Source organism: Salvelinus alpinus, chromosome 7 (genome assembly GCF_045679555.1).
Source record: "Salvelinus alpinus chromosome 7, SLU_Salpinus.1, whole genome shotgun sequence".
NCBI lineage: Eukaryota > Metazoa > Chordata > Actinopteri > Salmoniformes > Salmonidae > Salvelinus > Salvelinus alpinus.
In genome coordinates, this window is record NC_092092.1 from 35,326,118 (window position 1) to 35,348,570 (window position 22,453).

The 22,453-nt window shown below is 43.6% G+C and overlaps 1 protein-coding gene across 4 annotated transcripts in view; it reads right to left on the reverse strand.

The window, feature by feature from the left end:
- The window catches only part of LOC139580888 (cGMP-dependent protein kinase 1), a 161,185-nt gene that overhangs the window by 29,134 nt on the left and 109,598 nt on the right, over positions 1–22,453 (reverse strand). For all 4 annotated transcript variants that reach the window (XM_071410014.1, XM_071410013.1, XM_071410012.1 and 1 more), the window contains exons 4-8: positions 20,954–21,059; positions 18,748–18,811; positions 9,354–9,431; positions 8,876–8,970; positions 1,208–1,273 (exon numbers count right to left, since the gene is read on the reverse strand). In XM_071410014.1, coding sequence (XP_071266115.1) covers positions 1,208–1,273; positions 8,876–8,970; positions 9,354–9,431; positions 18,748–18,811; positions 20,954–21,059 — 409 coding nt within the window. The remainder of the gene's footprint in view (positions 1–1,207; positions 1,274–8,875; positions 8,971–9,353; positions 9,432–18,747; positions 18,812–20,953; positions 21,060–22,453) is intronic.

Sequence of the window (22,453 nt, forward strand, 5' to 3'; positions counted from 1 at the left end):
TGCTCTAACTATAGAATTCACACCCACTTAAAGTTGCATTCTTAGTGTGCCTCTCCTATAAAAGCCCATATATAAGTTGTCCAATCGCACTGGATAAGGCCGACTTGCCATATAAATGTGTTTGATATTAGTAATGCAGAAGAGATAAAAAGTTTATAGCCTAGACTTATCGTAAAGTTTATAGACTACGCCAGATAGCTATACGTAGCAGCCAGAGCAAATCCAACTCCTAAACTACACTACTAACAACCGCCACTGTGAAGAGCCAGACAGAGCACAAAAAGTAGGCTAGTCTCATCAAGCCTGATATACAGTATGTTCCTCTATTAGCACATCTGAGGAGACGGAATCAACTCAGTTGACTCTCCCTGACCACCGTGTCCGAGTGTAGGTTTGGTACCAGGTCTGCATCTCTATATAGTGCACTACCCTATGGGCACTGGTCAAAAGTAGCGCACTATATAGGGAATTGGGTGCTGTTTCAGACAACCTCCCGGAATCCCAATCCACAACAGTGATCATACCATTAAGTGCACGACAACGGCATGATGGCGGAGGGAGCGCAGCGTGGCAGCCAAAACAAGCCCTCTTTAACAGACTCGGCCATAAAGCTTTCAGGCGGCCAACACGGTCAAATGAATGGCGTATTTCCTGCAGAGAGCGAATAGAAAAATTTTCCTCTCTTGCCCCCAGCGTTTGTGTGCTGCGTTTGCCTTTTTTTAGCCCTGCCTCTGGTTCTGACAGAGACACACAGAGACCCAGGCCCACACAGCGCTGATGAGGTCTATGGGGAGTAGAAGAGAACAGGCTGTCTACCATGCAGTGCACAGTGCTCCATCCCCAGTCCCGCTGTTTTACCATGCTACTTGTCATTCAAAACAGGAACTCTTCTCTATGTTCTTTGTATGGCGTTATGTCATGATGTAGTTGTAAAAACTTTTGAAATGTGGGGAAGATATTTGTTTCGAGTTTTAGAATAAATTGCATAATACTGATGAGTGATGAATGATCTATTACCAATGATATGGATCAACACAGCAAACCTTTGTTAAAACATACCAATCCTATAATAGTCATGCTACTGTGATGTGTGGTTTATGCTCTGCACTACAATTGCTTTTTTTCATGGCAGTAAAGGGTTAATCAACTTACAACAAACTGCACACATTTAAAAGTAAACCTTTAGATGACACAGGGTACTACTCACTCTCTGTCAATGACCAGGCAGGTGACGGCATCAGCAGCAATGACATTAGCCGTCCTGATGTCCTCTCTGTGGGGACACAAATTGAAAACAAATCAGTCATACACATCCCCCAAAGACACTGATGTAGGACACTAATGTACGTTTCATATATACGCCATTTAGCAGACGCCTTTATCCAAAGCAACCTACAGTCATGCATGCATACATATTACATACACTACGGTTCAAAAGTTTGGGGTCATTAAGAAATGTCCTTGTTTTTGAAAGAATAGCACATTTTTTGTCCATTAAAATAAGATCAAATTGATCAGAAATACAGTGTAGACATTTTTAATGTTGTAAATGACTATTGAAGCTGGAAACTGCAGATTTTTTATGGAATATCTACATAGGCATACAGAGGCCCATTATCAGAAACCATCACTCCTGTGTTTCAATGGCATGTTGTGTTAACTAATCCAAGTTTATCATTTTAAAAGGCTAATTGATCATTAGAAATCCCTTTTGCAATTATGTTAGCGCAGCTGAAAACTGTTGTGCTGATTAAAGAAGCAATAAAACTGGCCTTCTTTAGACTTGTTGAGCATCTGGATTTGTGGGTTCGATTACAGGCTCAAAATGGCCAGAAACATTTTGAAACTCGTCAATCTATTCTTATTCTGAGAAATTAAGGCTATTCCATGCGAGAAATTGCCAAGAAACTGAAGATCTGGTACAACGCTGTGTACTACTCCCTTCACAAAACAGCGCAAACTGGCTCTAACCAGAATAGAAAGAGGAGTGCACAATGTCACATTCTGATTTAATTAACTTTGCCATCACACAATCCTTCCTAACACAGAAACAAATCAAGAATAAGAGATGATAGTAACAACCAGCTATCTACTTCATCATCAAATCCCCTTCACGGTAACCTGAAGAAGTTTCTTCCAAATCACTTGAATCTGCAAACGACTCTGAATCAGTGGTTTCCATAATGACCTGTGATCCATCTGTGAAAACGTCCACACACTCTCTCTCTCACTAACGTGCGGCATTAGTGGCTTTGTATTGACAAAGACAGCAATGTGACCACTTCCCTAGACTATTAGATGAAGTTCCCATTAGTAGATTCATGTAATTTATATCACAGCAATGAATGGTGAATGTCCAGATGATTTCATCATGAAATAAAATAGCACAATAGTAGCCGATCACCTTGCTAGTAATGCCATACAGTATACTGCATCTCTATGTGTTACAGGCATCCCTGTAATTGACATGAATTCAATATGGTCATGTAACAGCAGTATCTACAATGCATTACGGAATAAACTCTCCTCCATGTGTCGTAGGTTACCCAGATACCCCATCTGATACCCCATCTGATACCCCATCTTCCATGAAATCAGCTGCCTGCCCTGAGCTGTCCAGTCCAGGCTGTCTCCGTGGGCCATGCCAGTGAGACCAGGTGTGTTTTTAGAGTAGAGGGGATGGGAATCATCTAATTTGACAGAACTATCTGGTGACAGGAGGAGAGAGTGTGAGGGGAGAGGGACGGGTAGATGAATACGAGAGGAAATCTATCCATCCAGCCCAACTATTACATTTGAGCCCCCTAATAGACAGACCAGGGAAAACAGCTGTGATTTCCCCCCTGCTGATGGATGAAGCAACAATTCCCTGGATATCACAAGAACACCATGCGGTTCTGAAGACGCAGGCTGAGGTGTCCATTTCACACGGATATGTCACTTACAGCAATACAGCATTAATCCCAGTTGTTACTATTGGACCACCTAACTAGCAGTATACCTTCATTTCAGTGTTTGGTTACACAGCTGATACGTGTAAGCAGATATCTCCCGTTGAGGGAGCAGGATGCCATTCTTCAAGCCAATTAGCACATATTATGGCAGGGAGATGGAAACATCTACGGCAGACTATAGACCTGCTATATCACCAGATATCTCCTAGTAAAATGAAAGGAGAGCTTTCGAGACATGCCACTCTTCAAACCAATTACCACATATCATGGCAGGAACAGGGAGAGATAAACATGGAAGGTAGCCACACTGGGACTGTTATCTCACCACATATACTGCTAGCAAAACATATCACCCATCAAATATTACATAACTACTATATGAGAGAGAGAGAGAGAGAGAGAGAGAGAGAGAGAGAGAGAGAGAGAGAGAGAGAGAGAGAGAGAGAGAGAGAGACTTGAGCAAGGCACAGCCATGCTCCACAGCTCAGTTTGAGCATCAGTAGACCATGCCTCCACCAATGCCAATCACAACCAGTGAGAGAGCAGCTTGGAGGAAAGGTTATGGTTGTCAGTCTCAATGGAAACGTGTGCACAGTACAAAGACTAGGGGGAAATATAATGCCGTAGGCATTTAACACCTCGGTTTATCACAACCCAGCCAAGAAAATCCATGTGTGGCTCTGTTGGTAGAGCATGGTGCTTGCAATGCCAGGGTTGTGGGTTCAATTCCCATGGGGGACTAGTGTGAAAATGTATGCAGTTGCTCTGTATAAGAGTGTCTGCTATATTACTGAAATGTAGATTAGGAGAGATGGCAGATTTCTGGGGGGGCTTTGTTAAGCAGCAGAGAGCTGCCTAACTCTGGTGACATTTACAGCTCGGCAGCTGAAAGGCTCTTATGATGAATCGAGCACTGCTTGGTGTACAACATCTTTGGGCAAAGTTCAGGCATGTATGGCTGAGAGGGAGAAAGAAAGATGTTTGTGGGTGCGTGTGTTGCGAGTGAGCAAGAGTCCTGACATCTCCCTAATAGCCAATAATTAGCCTTAATGTGAGGGAACAAGGTGTTTTGTGTTGGGCAGATATGAAAGTGCACTTAGCATACAGCCTCCTCCACATCAAAGCCAGTAAGCCACTCACACCTTTTTAACCACAAGGACTATTGTGCAGTCCTGTCTGTAGTCAATTCTTCACGGCTCCATCATCTCCTCCCCCAGAACCATGCTAACAGGGCTAGCATGCAAATATCGCTTGGGTAAACAGCACACCAACTTTTTTAAAGCAGTGATTGATTGGCTTGATGTAGTAATGGACGTAGGAGAGGAAACTCCAGTGAGGTACAACACATTTATTGCGTTTCCAATTATATTAACACAATTCAATGATGTATGAGTCTAGCAACAAAATAAATCTATCTTAACAGATCTATCAAAACAAATGCCTTTATGCGTTTCATTATTTTATTGTCTACATTATTCAGTAGAACAACATGAAACTGTTTACACCTTCGGGTCTTATCTTTATCGCCCTTTAGTTGGACTTTTTATCATTCATGTTGAATTCATTACGGAGAAAACAACCGGAGCGTGCTAATTAGGACAAAGGAGAGGGGGACAGATCAAACAGAGCGAGAGGCAGATGAAGAACACACATTTGGAGATGTGGCGCCTTTCAAAGTCTAACTAATACACCACCCGAGCTTGTTAAAGCCTAGCTCTTCATGGCTGTGGCTGCTACTCTGGTGAACATCAAAGCAGCGTATAACAAGATCTCTCTTCCTTTGTTTGCGGTGGAAAACAGAAGCAAGAATTTTAATGCTATTAACTCAGGAGAGGAAACTCCAGTGAGACGCAAGACATTTATTGCGTTTCCAATTATATGAACAATATTTCAATGGTGTATGAGTCTAGCAACAAAACAATCTTAATAGATTTATAAAAACAAATGCCTGTATGAGATTCATTATTTTATTACCTACATTATTCAGTAGAACAATATGAAACTGTTACCCCTTCGGGTCTTATCTTTATCACCTATTAGTTTAACTAGTTTTTTTTCTTGGTGTTTTATTCATTACGAGGAACAAACTGCACACTGTTGTAAACGTTAGTCTGGCCCATTGACTGTATACCATTGATATACAGTACCACTGTACCACCACCATAAGGTTTACAGTGCCTTCAGAAAGTATTCACACCCCTTGACTTTTTCCACATTTTGTTGTGTCACAGCTTGACTTTAAAATGGATTCAATTGTGATTTTGTGTCACTGGCCTATACACAATACCCCATAATGTCAAAGTGGAATTATGTTTATTTACAGATTGGCTGTGTACAGGTACAGTGATCGGTAAGCTGCTCTGACAGCTGATGCTTAAAGTTAGTGAGGGAGATATGAGTCTCCAGCTTCAGTGATTTTTGCAGTTCGTTCCAGTCCTTAGCAGCAGAGAACTGGAAGGAAAGGCGGCCAAAGGGGGAATTGGCTTTGGGGGTGACCAGTGAAATATACCTGCTGGAGCGCATGCTACGGGTGGGTGCTGCTATGGGGACCAGTGAGCTGAGATAAGGCGGTGCTTTACCTAGCAAAGACTTATAGATGACCTGGAGCCAGTGGGTTTGGCGACAAATATGTAGCGAGGGCCAGCCAACGAGAGCATGCAGGTCGCAGTGGTGGGTAGTATATGGGGCTTTGGGTGACAAAACGGATGGCACTGTGATAGACTACATCCAGTTTGCTGAGTAGAGTGTTGAAGGCTATTTTGTAAATGACATCGCCGAAGTCAAGGATCAGTAGGATATTCCGCTTTACGAGGGTATGTGTGGCAGCATGAGTGAAGGAAGCTTTGTTGCAAAATAGGAAGCCGATTCTAGATTTCATTTTGGATTGGAGATGCCTAATGCGACTCTGGAAGGAGAGTTTACACTCTAACCAGACACCTAGCTATTTGTAGTTGTCCACATATTCTAAGTCAGAACCGTCCAGAGTAGTGATGCTCGTCAGGCGGGCGGGTGCAGGCAGCAATTGGTTGAAGAGCATGCATTTAGTTTTACTTGCATTTAAAAGCAGTTGGAGGCCACGTAAGGAGTGTTGTATGGCAATGAAGCCCATTTGGAGGTTTGTTAACACAGTGTCCAAAGAAGGGCAAGATGTATACAGAATGGTGTCGTCTGCGTAGTGGATCATAGAATCACCAGCAGCAAGAGCGACATCATTGATATATACAGAGAAAAGAGTCAGCCCAAGAATTGAACCCTGTGGCACCCCCATAGAGACTGCCAGAGGTCCGGACAACAGGCCCTCCGATTTGACACACTGAACTCTATCTGAGAAGTAGTTGGTGAACCAGGCAAGGCAGTCATTTGAGAAACCAAGGCCATTGAGTCTGCCGATAAGAATGCGGTGACTGACAGAGTCGAAAGCCTTGGCCACGTCAATGAAGACGGCTGCACAGTACTGTCTTTTATCGATGGAGGTTATGATATCGTTTAGGACCTTGAGCGTGGCTGAGGTGCACCTATGACCAGCTCCGAAACCAGATTGCATAGTGGAGAAGGTACGGTGGGATTCTAAATGGTCGGTGATCTGTTTGTTAACTTGGCTTTCGAAGACCTTAGAAAGGCAGGGCAGGATGGATATAGGTCTATAACAGTTTGGGTCTAGAGTGTCTCCCCCTTTGAAGAGGGGGATGACCGCGGCAGCTTTCCAATCTTTGGGAGAGGTTGAACAGGCTAGTAATAGGGGTTGCAACAATTTTGCCGGATAATTTTAGAAAGAGAGGGTCCAGATTGTCTTGCCCAGCTGATTTGTAGGGATCCAGATTTTGCAGCTCTTTCAGAACATCAGATGTCTAGATTTGGGTGAAAGGGAAGGGGGGGGGGGGGGGGGGGGGCTTGGGCAAGTTGCTGCAGGGGGTGCAGAGCTGTTGGCCAGGGTAAGGGTAGCCAGGTGGAAAGCAGACGTAGAAAAATGCTTTTTGAAATGATCGATTATCATAGATTTATTGGTGGTGACAGTTTTAACTATCCTCAGTGCAGTGGGCAGCTGGGAGGAGGTGCTCTTACTCCATGGACTTTACAGTGTCCCAAAACTTTTTGGAATTAGTGCTACAGGATGCAAATTTCTGTTTGAAAAAGCTAGCCTTTGCTTTCCTAACTGACTGTGTATATTGGTTCCTGACTTCCCTGAAAAGTTGCATATCGCGGGGGCTATTCAATGCTAATGCAGAACGCCACAGGATGTTTTTGTCCTGGTCAAGGGCAGTCAAGTCTGGGGTGAACCAAGGGCTATATCTGTTCTTAGTTCTACATTTTTTGAATGGGGCATGCTTATTTAAAATGGTGAGGAAAGCACTTTGAAAGAGCAACCAGGCATCCTCTACTGACAGGATGATGTCAATATCCTTCCAGGATACCCGGTCCAGGTCGATTAGAAAGGCCTGCTCGCTGAAGTGTTTTAGGGAGCGTTTGACAGTGATGAGGGGTGGTCGTTTGACCGCGGACCCATTACGGACGCAGGCAATGAGGCAGTGATCGCTGAGATCCTGGTTGAAGACAGCAGAGGTGCATTTGGAGGGCAAGTTGGTCAGGATGATATCTAAGAGGGGGCCCATGTTTACGGATTTAGGGTTGTACCTGGTAGGTTCCTTGATAATTTGTGTAAGATTGAGGGCATCTATCTTAGATTGTAGGATGGCCGGGGTGTTAAGCATATCCCAGTTTAGGTCACCTAACAGTACGAACTCTGAAGATAGATGGGGGGCAATCAATTCACATATGGTGTCCAGGGCACAGCTGGGGTCTGAGTAGGGTCTATAACAAGCGGCAACAGTGAGAGACTTGTTTCTGGAATGGTGGATTTTTAAAAGTAGAAGCTCAAATTGTTTGGGCACAGACATGGATAGTATATAGTATGACAGAACTCTGCAGGCTATCTCTGCAATAGATTGCAACTCCGCCCCCTTTGGCAGTTCTATCTTGTCGGAAAATGTTGTAGTTGGGGATGGAAATTTCAGGATTTTTTGTGGCCTTCCTAAGCCAGGATTCAGACACAGCTAGGACATCAGGGTTGGCGGTGTGTGCTAAAGCAGTGAATAAAACAAACTTAGGGAGGAGGCTTCTGATGTTAACATGCATGAAACCAAGGCTTATCGCTGTGCAGACTGGCAGGTATTGACCGAGCTGAGGCTGGCTAGTGTCCGAGTTAACGGTGAAGAACGCTAGCAGTGGCTAACTAGTAGCTAGTTAGCTGGCTAGCTTCTGATGGGGGTTCCGGTTCTAAAGTATAAAAATAGCAGATCCGTACCACATTGGGTGAGGTGGGTTGCAGAGAGAGTATATTCAGTCCGTACACGGAACGTGAGATTAAAATATACACAAGAAGAAGAAAAAAAACAAGGAAAATGATATTTACACGGGACAAGACAAAACACACGTTCGACTGCTACGCCATCTTGGATAACTGTCCTCACACCACACTGACTCAATGACTGACTGACTGAGTGAAAGACGGAGCCCCAGGTCTTCATTGATAGACTGTTCTAATCAGTGTGATAGCTGCTGCTTTCTACACCTTAGGACCAATGACCTGAATAGCATTGTTCCACTGCTATAAAAGTACAGAGAAGAATGGCTGAACTTCAAGTAGCGATAGACACACAGTGTGGTGGCCTGATCACCTCTTCACTCTTATCCTAACCCTCTTTCTCAAACTCTCCCTCTATCTCACTCTCTCTTTTACTCTCGACCTTCCACTTGGTCCCGATGAGGTGATCTTGGACTGAATGTGCAGAGTGGGGTGTTACATACCGGTATTACATATTCCAATCACTTACATACTATATCTGGAGGAGATTGGAAAGAAGTAGGTTTCACTCAGTATTGAAAAATCTTTATATGGCCTTTTCAGAAATAAATCAACATACCCCTGCAGGGCTTTCTCCCCAAACCAGTCTCCTTTGCCCAGGGCTCGCAGGTACACAGGCATGTCATTGGGCAAATCCTCCCTGGTGACATTAACCTGTCAGAAAAAAGATCAGCAGTCATTCAATGCTTTAATAGAGGGGCCTCATTCCGAAACCTACACGGAAGGGGAAAGACAGCTTAAAATAGCAACAATTCCGATTTAACGGCAGGGAGTTCCATCACAAATCGAGCATATACCCTCAGGAGGATAAAATCCCCTCTTAATGACATTGAACTAACCTCTACTGTAATCACCATAGTAGACATTCCTTGGCTAGCCCCACTGACGCCATGCACCTCTGCTATTAATACATGCACCTCTGCTATTAATACATGCACCTCTGCTATTAATACATGCACCTCTGCTATTAATACATGCACCGCTCTTCATAAAATGGAATCGTTGATCTACGTGATGTTGATGGTGTCCTCCCTCACCTTCCCCTTGCTGATGATGAAGAAGGTGTCCCCTCTGGCTCCTTGTCTGATGATGTACTCCCCGTCCCCGTAGTGCGTCTGTAAGGAGAGGAAGAGAAGTGTCACTCAGCACCGCCCTGAACTGGACGAAGAGGTCTGGCTGAGGACGGGCCTCTGTCAGACACGCAACTACCATGTTGAATCATCACCAGTTGCCACAATGAAGAATAACAGTTAGGAAAATCTAATCGCTGTGTACACAGACCATGTGCTGATAGACGTGACCAAAGAAGACAAGAATGACATCAATATCAGTTTGTGATGTTAAAAATGATACATTCTCGTTTCCTGCATTTGATCAGACTGGGACTGAAACAGAGATATAGGGCTGCTGCTGCTTCACATCAGACCGGCAGGAAGCAGGGCTCTTATGTGAAGTGTTTCCCTTTCAAGCATTGACATGTTTCCAATCATTACCCCCTCCTTCCCTCTGCTCAGATGTGTTCCGATGAAGAAGGATAGACATTTTACGTCTACTGCTGGGTGATAAGTAGATCAACTAGGAGCCTTTTAATTTCATGTTCTGTTAACATATCATTTATGTTGTCATTCATTCTCCCCCTGACGGCTACTCACTACTGTGTATCACTGAGCAATTCTAAAGGACCAATCAGGGACTACCCTCAGAGTTCCCTTCCTGACATTTCATTGAGTTATTTTAATCTTGCACCTTGAAAGTACATCTTGGAGAACATCAATCTACTACTGGACGTCAAGACATCACCTCGCCAGCTGCGAGACGCTTCATTGAACAGTAGAACATTCTATGAATGAATTGCGTTGCGTCTTGATTGAAAACGTATACCCACCACTTAGAGGAGGTAACTATGACAACAAATGACTCCAAAGAGAAGCCATGTGGATCTATACATTACATTCTGTATCTCCACACGGTTTGAACAAAGAATAGATTTCACCTCCATCCTATAAGCCACATTTAGACTGTTACACAAGAACACTGTCCATATCAGATGTTGCATACCGTTTATGAGTTGGCCCCACATATTTATGAATGGCTTTGTCTGATGTCCATTGCGATGGCTATCTCATGAATTGATGTGATGTATCTAGATGAGCGGACACCTGCGCAGATTGATTTGTGAGTTGGCCTTCGTGCCCGCTGCCCTACGTTTCTGTATATCTTCGTGACTAATTTGTATACAGGTAGACCAGAAGAGCCACGTCCCTGATTGGCCGATGAGTGGCCACCCTGATTAGAAGCACCTGCCTCTCTACTGTAGTTCTTTACAAATGCTGTTTTGAATTAAAGAAATTGTACCTACACACTGAAGAAGGGTGTAAAGGCGAAACATCTGTGTGCACGATCCCTGACGCGGTAAAAAAAAAATAAGTTAAACATTGAATAATGAAGTAAGCTTTATGCAATATATTTTTGAGTGCGAACTCATTACACCTCTTTGTAGGCCGGGGAGGAAGAAAAGCACACAGCAACAGCTCAGGGTCAGTTCCCTCAGGCTATAGGACTCCAGACAAGGCTTAGCTGCTCTTTTCCCACTGTTCGGTTTTCAGAGTGGCAGGAAGTCAACTGAGCTCCTATACAGGTAGCACTAGATTTACGTGGACTGGTGGAAGATATAATGAAACACAGTAGGGATGATTGTGTTAAAAAAAGTACATTAGCCATGATAAATAAATAGGTCTGAGGTAAGAGTAGATAATAGCATGTTTTTATGGATTGGTGGTAACCAATAACTTTGACTTTTCACGCATCAAGAAGAAAGAGACCAACTGGAGCTCGAAGCCCCCATATTAATTTAAAATAGACAGCAGCACCATTTCAATAAAGATGGAGTGAAGGGAAGGGTCATGAATCGGAAATGAGATTCCTTGGTATAATGGGCAGGCTTATCAAGGGGAAATTATGGCCTGTAGTGTATGTACCATCACTATGCATTGCATTATTTCCAATCTTCTGTATTCAATGATGATTGACAGGTTGTGGTAACATTCCTTTTTCATTCCTCTTTAGTTTAACATGTGATCATCTGCCACCAATCGATTGGTGATACAGGTGTAGCATCTTAATTTGAGCCAGTTTGCTAAAGCAGGAAAATAATCCCGCAGCAAAAGGAAATGTGAATTATTAAGTGGATTAATTTACTTTTTTTTGTAGGGATTTCTAAGTGGAAAATGGAAACTTCACAAGCCTTCTTAAACCTCAAATACACTACAAGTTTTACATTTCCTGCAATGCAAGAAAGTTCTCCTGCAACAGTGCGATCAAATGTTGATTCTACATCTGTAGCTGCTTAATTACCCTCACACATCAGATGGAAAACAGTGAACTATTGACATGCTCTGCTCTGCTCTGTATGGGCCAGAACAGAACAGTGTGGGAACGGGGAATGGCCGCCCACTCCCCTAGCTGACCAAGCCCAGATGTCTGGAATTAAAAATAAACCTCTACTCCCAATTCAACTGCTGCCTGCTTGGACACACATCCATAGTATGATTCTGGGGGTTTGATACCACCATGATTCATATCTGCATTGTTAACATTCTTGATACTGTACAGTTTCTTCATACCAGGCACCATGGCACTGTGTGTACTGTATGTTTCTCCAGCTCTGGAATGACTGTACAGTAAACGATGTTAAACAAACACAGCTCAGCAATTTCTTTTTTTAGAGTAAAGCATGTTTATCCTAGTCAGTATTTATTTACCAGTTAGAGTAGGTCGGGAGGATCAGTCATCAGCAGTGACAAAGGTGAACTGTCTTTCAACAGCTCTTTCTAGTTTATTTCTCTGCTTTAGTGTATTTTTAGGCTTGGGAGAAAATGGCAACAGAATTCATTGAAACTGCATGGGAAAAATCCATGAAGATGGAGAAGAACAAAAATCAATAGCTAATTTAAGGGAACATTACTATTTGGCCTGACCCAGACTTTGTTTTTCTTTCTCCCAAATTGAAATAAACCACCTGTGTCTAGAGCGGTTTCTGCTAAAGAATGGGCATTCCAATGAGTAGTAAACTCAGCAAAAAAAGAAGCGTCCTCTCGCTGTCAACTGCGTTTATTTTCAGCAACCTTAACATGTGTAAATATTTGTATGAACATAACAAGAGTCAACAACTGAGACATAAACTGAACAAGTTCTACAGACGTGTGACTAACAGAAACGGAATAATGTGTCCCTGAACAAAGGGGGGGTCAAAATCAAAAGTAACAGTCAGTATCTGGTGTGGCCACCAGCTGCATTAAGTACTGCAGTGCATCTCCTCCTCATGGACTGCACCAGATTTGGCAGTTCTTGCTGTGAGATGTTACCCCACTCTTCCACCAAGGCACCTGCAAGTTCCCGGACATTTCTGGGGGGAATAGCCCTAGCCCTCACCCTCTGATCCAACAGGTCCCAGACGTGCTCAATGGGATTGAGATCCGGGCTCTTCGCTGGCCATAGCAGAACACTGACATTCCTGTCTCGCAGAAAATCACGCACAGAACGAGCAGTACGACCATCACCCCTGGTGAGACAAAACCGCGACTCGTCAGTGAAGAGCACTTTTTGCCAGTCCTGTCTGGTCCAGCGACGGTGGGTTTGTGCCCATAGTCGACGTTGTTGCCGGTGATGTCTGGTGAGGACCTGCCTTACGACAGGCCTACAAGCCCTCAGTCCAGCCTCAGGGATTGTGCGTTCCTGTAACTTGGGAAGTTGTTGTTGCCATCCTGTACCTGTCCCGCTGGTGTGATGTTCGGATCTACCGATCCTGTGCAGGTGTTGTTACATGTGGTCTACCGCTGCGAGGACGATCCTGGCCACATCTGCAGTCCTCATGCCTCCTTGCAGCATGCCTAATGCACATTCACGCAGATGAGCAGGGACCCTGGGCATCTTTCTTTTGGTGTTTTTCTTTTTTTTCTTTTGGTGAGTCAGTAGAAAGGCCTCTTTAGAAGTAATTAATGTGTTTCAGTTTTAAAAAGTTATAACTTACCAGAAGAATCTTAAGAGTTTATTTTCATTATGAATGGTGGCTAAACATCAAACAGTAGTCTTGGAGCAGAGGTAGTGGGTATTTCTCATGATGTAATTGGCAAGTCATTAAAAGAGAGGAAAGGCATGGTTGAAGTGCCATGATGAAAAGGTGCTCAGGCACACGCAGAACATTCTGCTTCACAACACTCAGTTACTTCTTGACTTTACGTATCTATCACTTTAATTTGACAAGAATCAGTTCCTTTCTTACTTGGGTGCCAGTCTCCTTTTATTTGCATATGGAATGAGAATCCAAGACCTACTCTGCTGTTCTGTTACAGCTGATATGGCTCGTGACATAATTCATTTGTTTCTCTTCCCAGTGTGCTTGAGGAGCCTGTCATCCGTTTCAGAGCAACACCATAGGAGGGTTAACTGTGAATGAACTTGTAGATGGGGTGCTGTCAAAGGCTCTTATTGCGTCTGTCACTTAAACTAAGTGTGAAGACAAAGTAAGAAAAAAAACGATGCCGTTTTGTACAAACACAATGTCTTCTGATTATACTAGCCACTGGCCACACTGTATACCCAGGGGATTCCACGGTAGTTGTGTTCTAAAGTAGATTCTCCAGTTATCATGCCTTGGTGTTCTGCTCCCACAGGAGAATGTTCCTTATCCTATACTGCAAGGCTCTAGGAGCTTGCAATAAGAGCCTTTGACAGCACCCCATCTACAAGTTCATTCACAGTTAACCCTCCTATGGTGTTACTCTGAAACAAAGAGATCTTCTGTTGAATCTGACAATTAATCTTGATGGTTGTACAGTCGTCTCAAATAAAACTGTGAAGGACCTCGGCGTTACTCTGGACCCTGATCTCTCTTTTGACGAACATATCAAGACTGTTTCAAGGACAGCTTTTTTACATCTACGTAACATTGCAAAAATCAGAAACTTTCTGTCCAAAAATGATGCAGAAAAATGTATCCATGCTTTTGTTACTTCTAGGTTAGACTACTGCAATGCTCTACTTTCCGGCTACCCGGATAAAGCACTAAATAAACTTCAGTTAGTGCTAAATATGGCTGCTAGAATCCTGAATAGAACCCAAATATTTGATCATATTACTCCAGTACTAGCCTCCCTACACTGGCTTCCTGTTAAGGCAAGGGCTGATTTCAAGGTTTTACTGCTAACCTACAAAGCATTACATGGGCTTGCTCCTACCTATCTTTCCGATTGGTCCTGCTGTACATACCTACACGTACGCTACGGTCACAAGACGCAGGCCTCCTAATTGTTCCTAGAATGTCTAAGCAAACAGCTGGAGGCAGGGCTTCACCTATAGAGCTCCATTTTTATGGAATGGTCTGCCTACCCATGTGAGAGATGCAGACTCGGTCTCAACCTCTTCAGTAGGTCATATGATTGAGTGTAGTCTGGCCCAGGAGTGTGAAGGTGAACAGAAAGGATCTGGAGCAAGGAACCGCCCTTGCTGTCTCTGCCTGGCCGGTTCCCCTCTTTCCGCTGGGATTCTCTGCCTCTAACTCTATTACAGGAGCTGAGTCACTGGCTTACTGGTGCTCTTCCATGCCGTCCCTAGGAGGGGTGCGTCACTTGAGTGGGTTGAGTTACTGACGTGATCTTCCTGTCTGGGTTGGCGCCCCCCTTGGGTTGTGCCGTGGCGGAGATCTTCGTGGGCTATACTCGGCCTTGTCTCAGGATGGTAAGTTGGTGGTTGAAGATATCCCTCTAGTGGTGTGGGGGCTGTGCTTTGGCAAAGTGGGTGGGGTTATATCCTGCCCGTTTGGCCCTGTCCGGGGGTATCATCGGATGGGGCCACAGTGTCTCCTGACCCCTCCTGTCTCAGCCTCCAGTATTTATGCTGCAGTAGTTTATGTGTCGGGGGGCTAGGGTCAGTCTGTTATATCTGGAGTACTTCTCCTGTCTTATCCGGTGTCCTGTATGAATTTAAGTATGCTCTCTCTAATTCTCTCTTTCTTTCTTTCTCTCTCTCGGAGGACCTGAGCCCTAGTACCATGTCTCAGGACTACCCGGCATGATGACTCCTTGCTGTCCCCAGTCCACCTGGCCGTGCTGCTGCTCCAGTTTCAACTGTTCTGCCTGCGGCTATGGAACCCTGACCTGTTCACCGGATGTGCTACCTGTCCCAGACCTGCTGTTTTCAATACTCTAGAGATAGCAGGAGGCGTAGAGATACTCTCAATGATCGGCTATGAAAAGCCAACTGACATTTACTCCTGAGGTGCTGACTTGTTGCACCCTCGACAACTACTGTGATTATTATTATTTGACCATGCTGGTCATTTATGAACATTTGAACATCTTGGCCATGTTCTGTTATAATCTACACCCGGCACAGCCAGAAGAGGACTGGCCACCCCTCATAGCCTGGTTCATCTCTAGGTTTCTTACTAGGTTTTGGCCTTTCTAGGGAGTTTTTCCTAGCCACCGTGCTTCTACACCTGCATTGCTTGCTGTTTGGGGTTTTAGGCTGGGTTTCTGTACAGCACTTTGAGATATCAGCTGATGTAAGAAGGACTATATGAATAAATGTGATTTGTTCCACAATCCAGCCTCCATGTCACAAAGAAGCCCTTTGGCTTCTTTGGAGGAAAACATTACTACTTGAATGCCTAAGTATTAGTTGCCTGCACGCACGCACACACAGACACACGCTACAACACTCCTCTGGATGCACATAGATAGATCTTTGCAGATTTTTGACTGAAATGATGAGTGACAGTAAGTAATGAGAAATCTCTGTGAGTCTTCAATGAAATGCCACGCATCACAGATGTTGTTATAAAAATGGCTTTGCCTGAGGTTCCCGAATGTTCTCATTTGTAACCTTCAGAACTGAGTTTCCTCATTTAAATCAAGATAAATACCATCTCTGAGCCTGATGTTAGTACAATGACTGTCTATTCTTTCAGGAAACACTGAAGCTAAACACTACTGTAGTTCGAGGCACAACACAGCACACATCCAGAGAGGATGGTGTTAACACTCAGGTTCAATAAGGAACGATTGATAACTACGCAATTAGCAATATGCCATTTTTACAATCACATTTTCATGTCTAGGCAAATCACCATGACAACAAACAAACTGGTCAAGGAGATTGTCTGCATTGTGTTGTTCCATGTTGAATACCATTCTTTGATCGTTCTGCAGGTGCATATAGTCTGATTGATTCTAGCGTATTCTGGTGGTGTCCACTCTTTAACTAAACGCACCCGCACACACATGCACGCACACATACACACACATTCGCAGTAAGCCAGCAGGCGTGGGTAATCTGCAGAGACCGAGCAGGCAGGATTACTGTAGATGTGCAGAGGAAGGGGGATCAGAGAGGGAGCCTGAGGGGAGAGGTTGGCCTGCCCTGGGCACTTCATGCCTGGGAAGAGCCCCTGCTCCCACTCCTACAGGGTAACCCAACTCCACCACGCTGCATGGCAGCACATTTATCATCAGCCCTCTTTGGAGCTCAATGCACTCAACTGTTTGAACATTCTGGGTTTTTCTCATGTTTTATTTCAGTCAGTTGGAGGGATAGTGTCTTGGTAACCAATAGGGCATTCTGTGTCTGAACATAGAAACAGAATATAAATTCTAGTTGTATGCATCTGAAACACCTAGGGAACTATGGAGTGGATTGTACGATTGTGATATGACTGCTCCTCAAATACTGTTTTATCATATGAAGTATAACTCAGACTTGTGTTTGCCCTTCGCATGTAATTCCTTTGTGGTTCTTTAAGGGCTGGGGAAGTCAGGGTGACTCAGAAGCAGCAGTTGGTGCCAATGAAAAACACTTTAACAAACAAAACATGGCAAGATAAATGCTATTGGTTGGTTTAGAAATAAGGCTGTGTGTTCGTAATGGAGCTAATCCTCTATTGATCCAATACACTAAGATAACCATGACATAATGTATTTGATTCCAGGTTGCATCACATCCGGACTAGTAACTGTGATTGGGAGTCCCATAGGGCAGCGCACAATTGGCCCAGTGTCGTCTGGGTTTGGCCGGGGTAAGCCGTCATTGTAAATAAGAATTTGTTCTTAATTGACTTGCCTAGTTACATAAAAGTTTATTATATATATTTTTTTAAATACAAAAAAGAAGAAGAAATCCCCCTGTGATTTTTGTGCTAATACTTCATTTGACTTTGATAGAGAAAGCACGCCAGAAATGTATTTATGTGGTTTTCATTACCAAATGTTCTGTGGAAACTTTGGAAACGAGATACTGGAGGTCAAGTCATCCAATTAAAAACGAACATCAGAGAGCTCATTTGCTTGTTCTGGAATGAACGAGCTTAAAAATTGGAGGTGAAAGACTGTAGAGATACATTTTTGCATCCCTAATGTAATATGTCTGAGGTGCTCGAGTGGTCCCGAGGACCCCTTACCACAGTTTTGGGAACCATCTGCATGCCAGTAAATAATAAGAGGCTTAGCAATCTGCTCTGAGGATGGGATTACAACTATAATTGTTCCCTCTTACTCATAGATCTACGGCAAGAGGTCATTTAGAGTTAACAACCAGAAACTAGACACACTGTTGATAGCATTCTGATATTCTGATCAGAGCAAGAAAGATTTTCCGGTCCATGTGACCTGACTAGGAATGCTGTAAATCTGGGCTCTGGTTATAGTCTAATTTTGATATTTTTCCTGGTCATGTAACGTGGTCTCCTAATTATACACAGATATTATTGCAGTCAGAGTCAGACCAGAGGTTGTCAGACCAGAGGTTGTTAGGTTGTCAGACCAGAGGTTGTCAGACCAGAGGTTGTCAGACCAGAGGTTGTCAGACCAGAGGTTGTTAGGTTGTCAGACCAGAGGTTGTCAGACCAGAAGTTGTCAGACCAGAGGTTGTTAGGTTGTCAGACCAGAGGTTGTCAGACCAGAGGTTGTCAGACCGTGAGACCAGAAGTTGACAGACCAGAGGTTGTCAGACCAGAGGTTGTCAGACCAGAGGTTGTCAGGTTGTCAGACCAGAGGTTGTCAGACCCGAGGTTGTCAGGTTGTCAGTGAGTTTTTACCTCAGGTTGTGTCTGGTGAGCTACTGTCTACAGATGAGACCTCAAATCAATTAAAATGTCTGTCAGCCCAGGACAGCAGACCTGAAAATCCTTGCCACTAGTATGAACATTGCAATGACTACAAATTGCAGTGTAGTTACATTTCCAGATAAACCTATTTTAAAGTGTGAATATCCACAGTATAATAATCATTAGAAGTTTTCCAGGACATCAATTCCTCATTATGTAATGATGTGGTTCATAAAAGAATTGCTCAATTACACAGTCAATGAAATAGACGTAAATCATCAGTACCCATTGCCACAAACACCGCTAATTTCAACCAGGACACCTTGGAAACTCACCTCTTCCATAACGTCGGCTAGCTTGCTGAGTATTTCTTCTGAAAGGCCTTGGAATGTTGGAACACTGTTGGGGAGAGGGAGCGAGAGTTAGCTATTTTGGAGAGTTCAGCCAGAAGGTGAAGCCAACAGTTCACGCTGTTCTCGCCTGGTGAACAGAACTAGGTGCTGTGGTGCTTTATGACTCACAAAGCACCGGTCACAACTGATAAATACGGTGTATTCACGAGGTTCACATCATCAATACTCTCTCTGTTGCCTATCTATCTCTTTAAGTAATCCAAAAGACCAAGGTACTTGCAGAGCATGTATGCAGAATCTATGTAAAAGCCAGCACAGCAGGTTGCATGAAAGAGTGGAATCTGTATGACTGACAAAAGAGAGAGAAGATAAAACGGGTACATACATTTCACAGGCGTATGTATATAGGCACAGCTGTGGCGGCATACCAATTCTCGCACGTGCTTTAACCCTGCCCTAACACCAGCATCCTCTGAAGTGGGGAGAAGTTTGTGCAGAATCACCACAGTCGTAAGCCACAGCTCAATGTTCACATGTGGGTGACGTTAGTTTGTTTTTCTTTTCCTCTTTTACAACAGGACAGGGTTTTAGTTTAAGGTTGAGCCTGAGAGCAGCTGCCAATTATACTAAGCCTTCCTGGAAGCTCAAGGAGGCTTTCTTGGCAGATTCAAAGATATTTACATACCTCTGGCATGCTCTCTCCTCAACGAGAGAGACTTCACACGCACACACACACGTGGGCGGGCACATGCGTGGGCGCACACACACACACACACACACACACGCAGGCGCACACACATGCACGCACAAAAAACAAAACAAACATGCTGGAACGCACACGAGGGCACAAACAAACACACACAATCTGTCAGTTTGACAACTTCCGAGTCTCTTCGAAAAACACAGTTGCTTGTTACCACGGAAACTATTCCTTCCGAAATTGGATGCGTTTGATATTTGACATTCTATATTGAAGAGATGCACTGACAGAAGCTACTTCACAAATATTGTGACACAAAAGGTATCTTTTCTTACAAATTGAGTGCATTTTCAGAGATCACATTACATGAGCCATTAAAAGTCAAACGACTTGATTGATTGTTTGAGACTTCCTCCCCTGTGCGCCAGTTGGCTGTAGCTGCCAGTGCATGGGGTGAAAGGCATCTTATTTTACCACTAAAAGCCAACTTCATCCAAATCAATTTCCTCTTTCCCTGCATGTGATATCATCGGGTCCAGAACTTCCAGTAAAGGGTACAAGCAGGGCCTCTGGCAGGAGAGATAGGTGCAACATTCTTCCTCAATTTTCTATTTCATTATGGAGACTGGAGGAAATTCCAGCCTTGGCCACTTACAGGCATTTTAAGGAGTCTGTGTATGAAAATCAGTACTTGAGGATGTGTTTGTAATGTGTTGTCTGAGTATTTGTGGTCAAACAGCTGTTGTAGACTTTCCATCTGAATCACTACAGTTGATCACTGGGTGGGAAATCTTCATTCGGGGATGACGATGTCCTTTGTTATTGCTACGGCACGCTAAGACTTGCCTGCTCGGAAAAGGGGGATTTCATCATCTACTGTATTGTGTATGTCTACTGAGAGTAAATATATTGGTCTGAGAGGGACGTCATGCTGTTTGTTGAAGAGCAGAAAACCCATTGGTAAGCCTACTATATATTAAACACAAAAACTAAGTTAAAAGTAGGCAGGTCTGAAGCTGAGAAAGAAAGGAAATGTGAAATCAATATGTAAAGTCTCAGCCAATGGGTTAGCATGGATTAGACTCAGCTGTGTGAACAGAAAGAGGAGAGTGATATCAAACATAGTATGATAATGATCAATAAACTGGTGTTTTAACAGTTCCAAGTGGTAACACATAGATTTAGTATAAAAGACCTGAAGTGCACAATCACCTGATGCTCATTTGAACATGCATCCAGCAAGTGTCTTTGTTGAACAGTGCACCCAGACATCAGTGACAGGAAACGGGAAGAGGGGGAAGGTGATTCTGTGACTGTCAGGGACAGTCACTCAAACCTCAGTCCTCGCTCGAATGGCATCTCAGGGGAGGTAGAGGACAGAGGGAGAGAAAGAGAGGGAGAGAAAGAGAGGGAGAGAAAGAGAGAGAGGGAAAGTGAGAGAGAGTGAGAGAGAGCGAGAGAAAGAGAGAGAAAGAGAGAGGAGCCCACCTCTTTAGAAACTCCATGTATTCGGCATGTTTGATGAGGCCCGTCCTCATCATAATGGTCTGGAAACACTGGCGGTCGATGGCCCATAACTTCACATTAGTGAGGGCTGAGAAAGAGACAGCAAAAAGACATTAGATAGAGAAAATAACAAGCTTTAAATGTCAGGATGGAATACCTCTCTTGGGTTGCCCCACAAACAGTCTCATAATGGCAGAATATCAACAAAAATCGACAATATTCCATTTACTCATTAACATTAAAATGTGAATCTAATTAAAAACCCGGTGCACTTGTATCACTTGATTACCGAATCTACTATATCTGCTAAACAAGATCATCAGACATACAGTATCCATGGCAACTCCTGTGGCTAAACCCAAGTCCAGCTATTTGGAACCTGGAGCAATAATCAAATCATACCATGACTTCCATGGCTAAGCATTGTCCAGTGAGTCAACAAGTAGCCTAGCAGTTAAGAGGGTTGGACCAGTAACCGAAAGATCGCTGGTTCGAATCCCCGAGCCAACTAGGTGACCAAATCTGCCGATGTGCCCTTGAGTAAGACACTTAACCCTAATTGCCCCTGTAAGTTGCTCTGGATAAGAGCATCTGCTAAATGACTAAAATGTAAAACATGGGTATATTCTCAAATCCTCAGCATGATTTAACACTGAGCACACAGAGAGATACCAAACTCCTAGACACCAACAAAAACTTCTGTTGACTGCTGTGTTAAATTGTATCAGTGAAGCCAAATTGATTTCCCTTAATGGATCATTATCTACGGTACACAGATTAAGGAGTCTTAGACTGGTTGAAGGACTAGAATAGCTGACAAACTATATCATTATTCATTACTCCGGTACAGCGATGGGAATATATAATGGGAAAGTTCAATGCACTTAGGGGGAATATCCCAAGTCCCCTTGGACCCTTGCAGTGTGACAAGACAAGGCATTTGCATGATGCTCCATCAGACTTATTGAATTGTTCATGGTTCATGTGACTGGTTGCTAGTAGCAAAATCCCCATTCATGTCTAAGTTCATCATTTATCTTTATTAGTTACATATCTATTACGGCATATCTTGAGTTACAACAAATATGGTAATATTAAAACATTTGAATAAAGTGAGTGAGTAAAAGTCCTGCTTATACAAATTGTGTTAAAAAAAAAAATAGGACAGCCTACTTCACCATTGATTTATGAGTGCTCTGTGCAGTTTGCTTTATATCAAGGCCAGTAATACCACACGGGAGTACTGTATCTTACTATAGATGAGAGAGAGCTGTAGTGTCCTAGTTAAGAACAGTGTCAGTGATTCCCACCGAGTGAACGTTTCCCCCTCTCCGACGACAGTAGTTTGCATCTCCGTATCAGTTACTTCTAGCCATGTCATAATATGTATGTAGTGTATAGTATGTACCTTCACTCATACATTTCTCCATCTCTATGGATCAATTGTTGGGTAAGTAGAAGATTACTCACATTATGTAAATA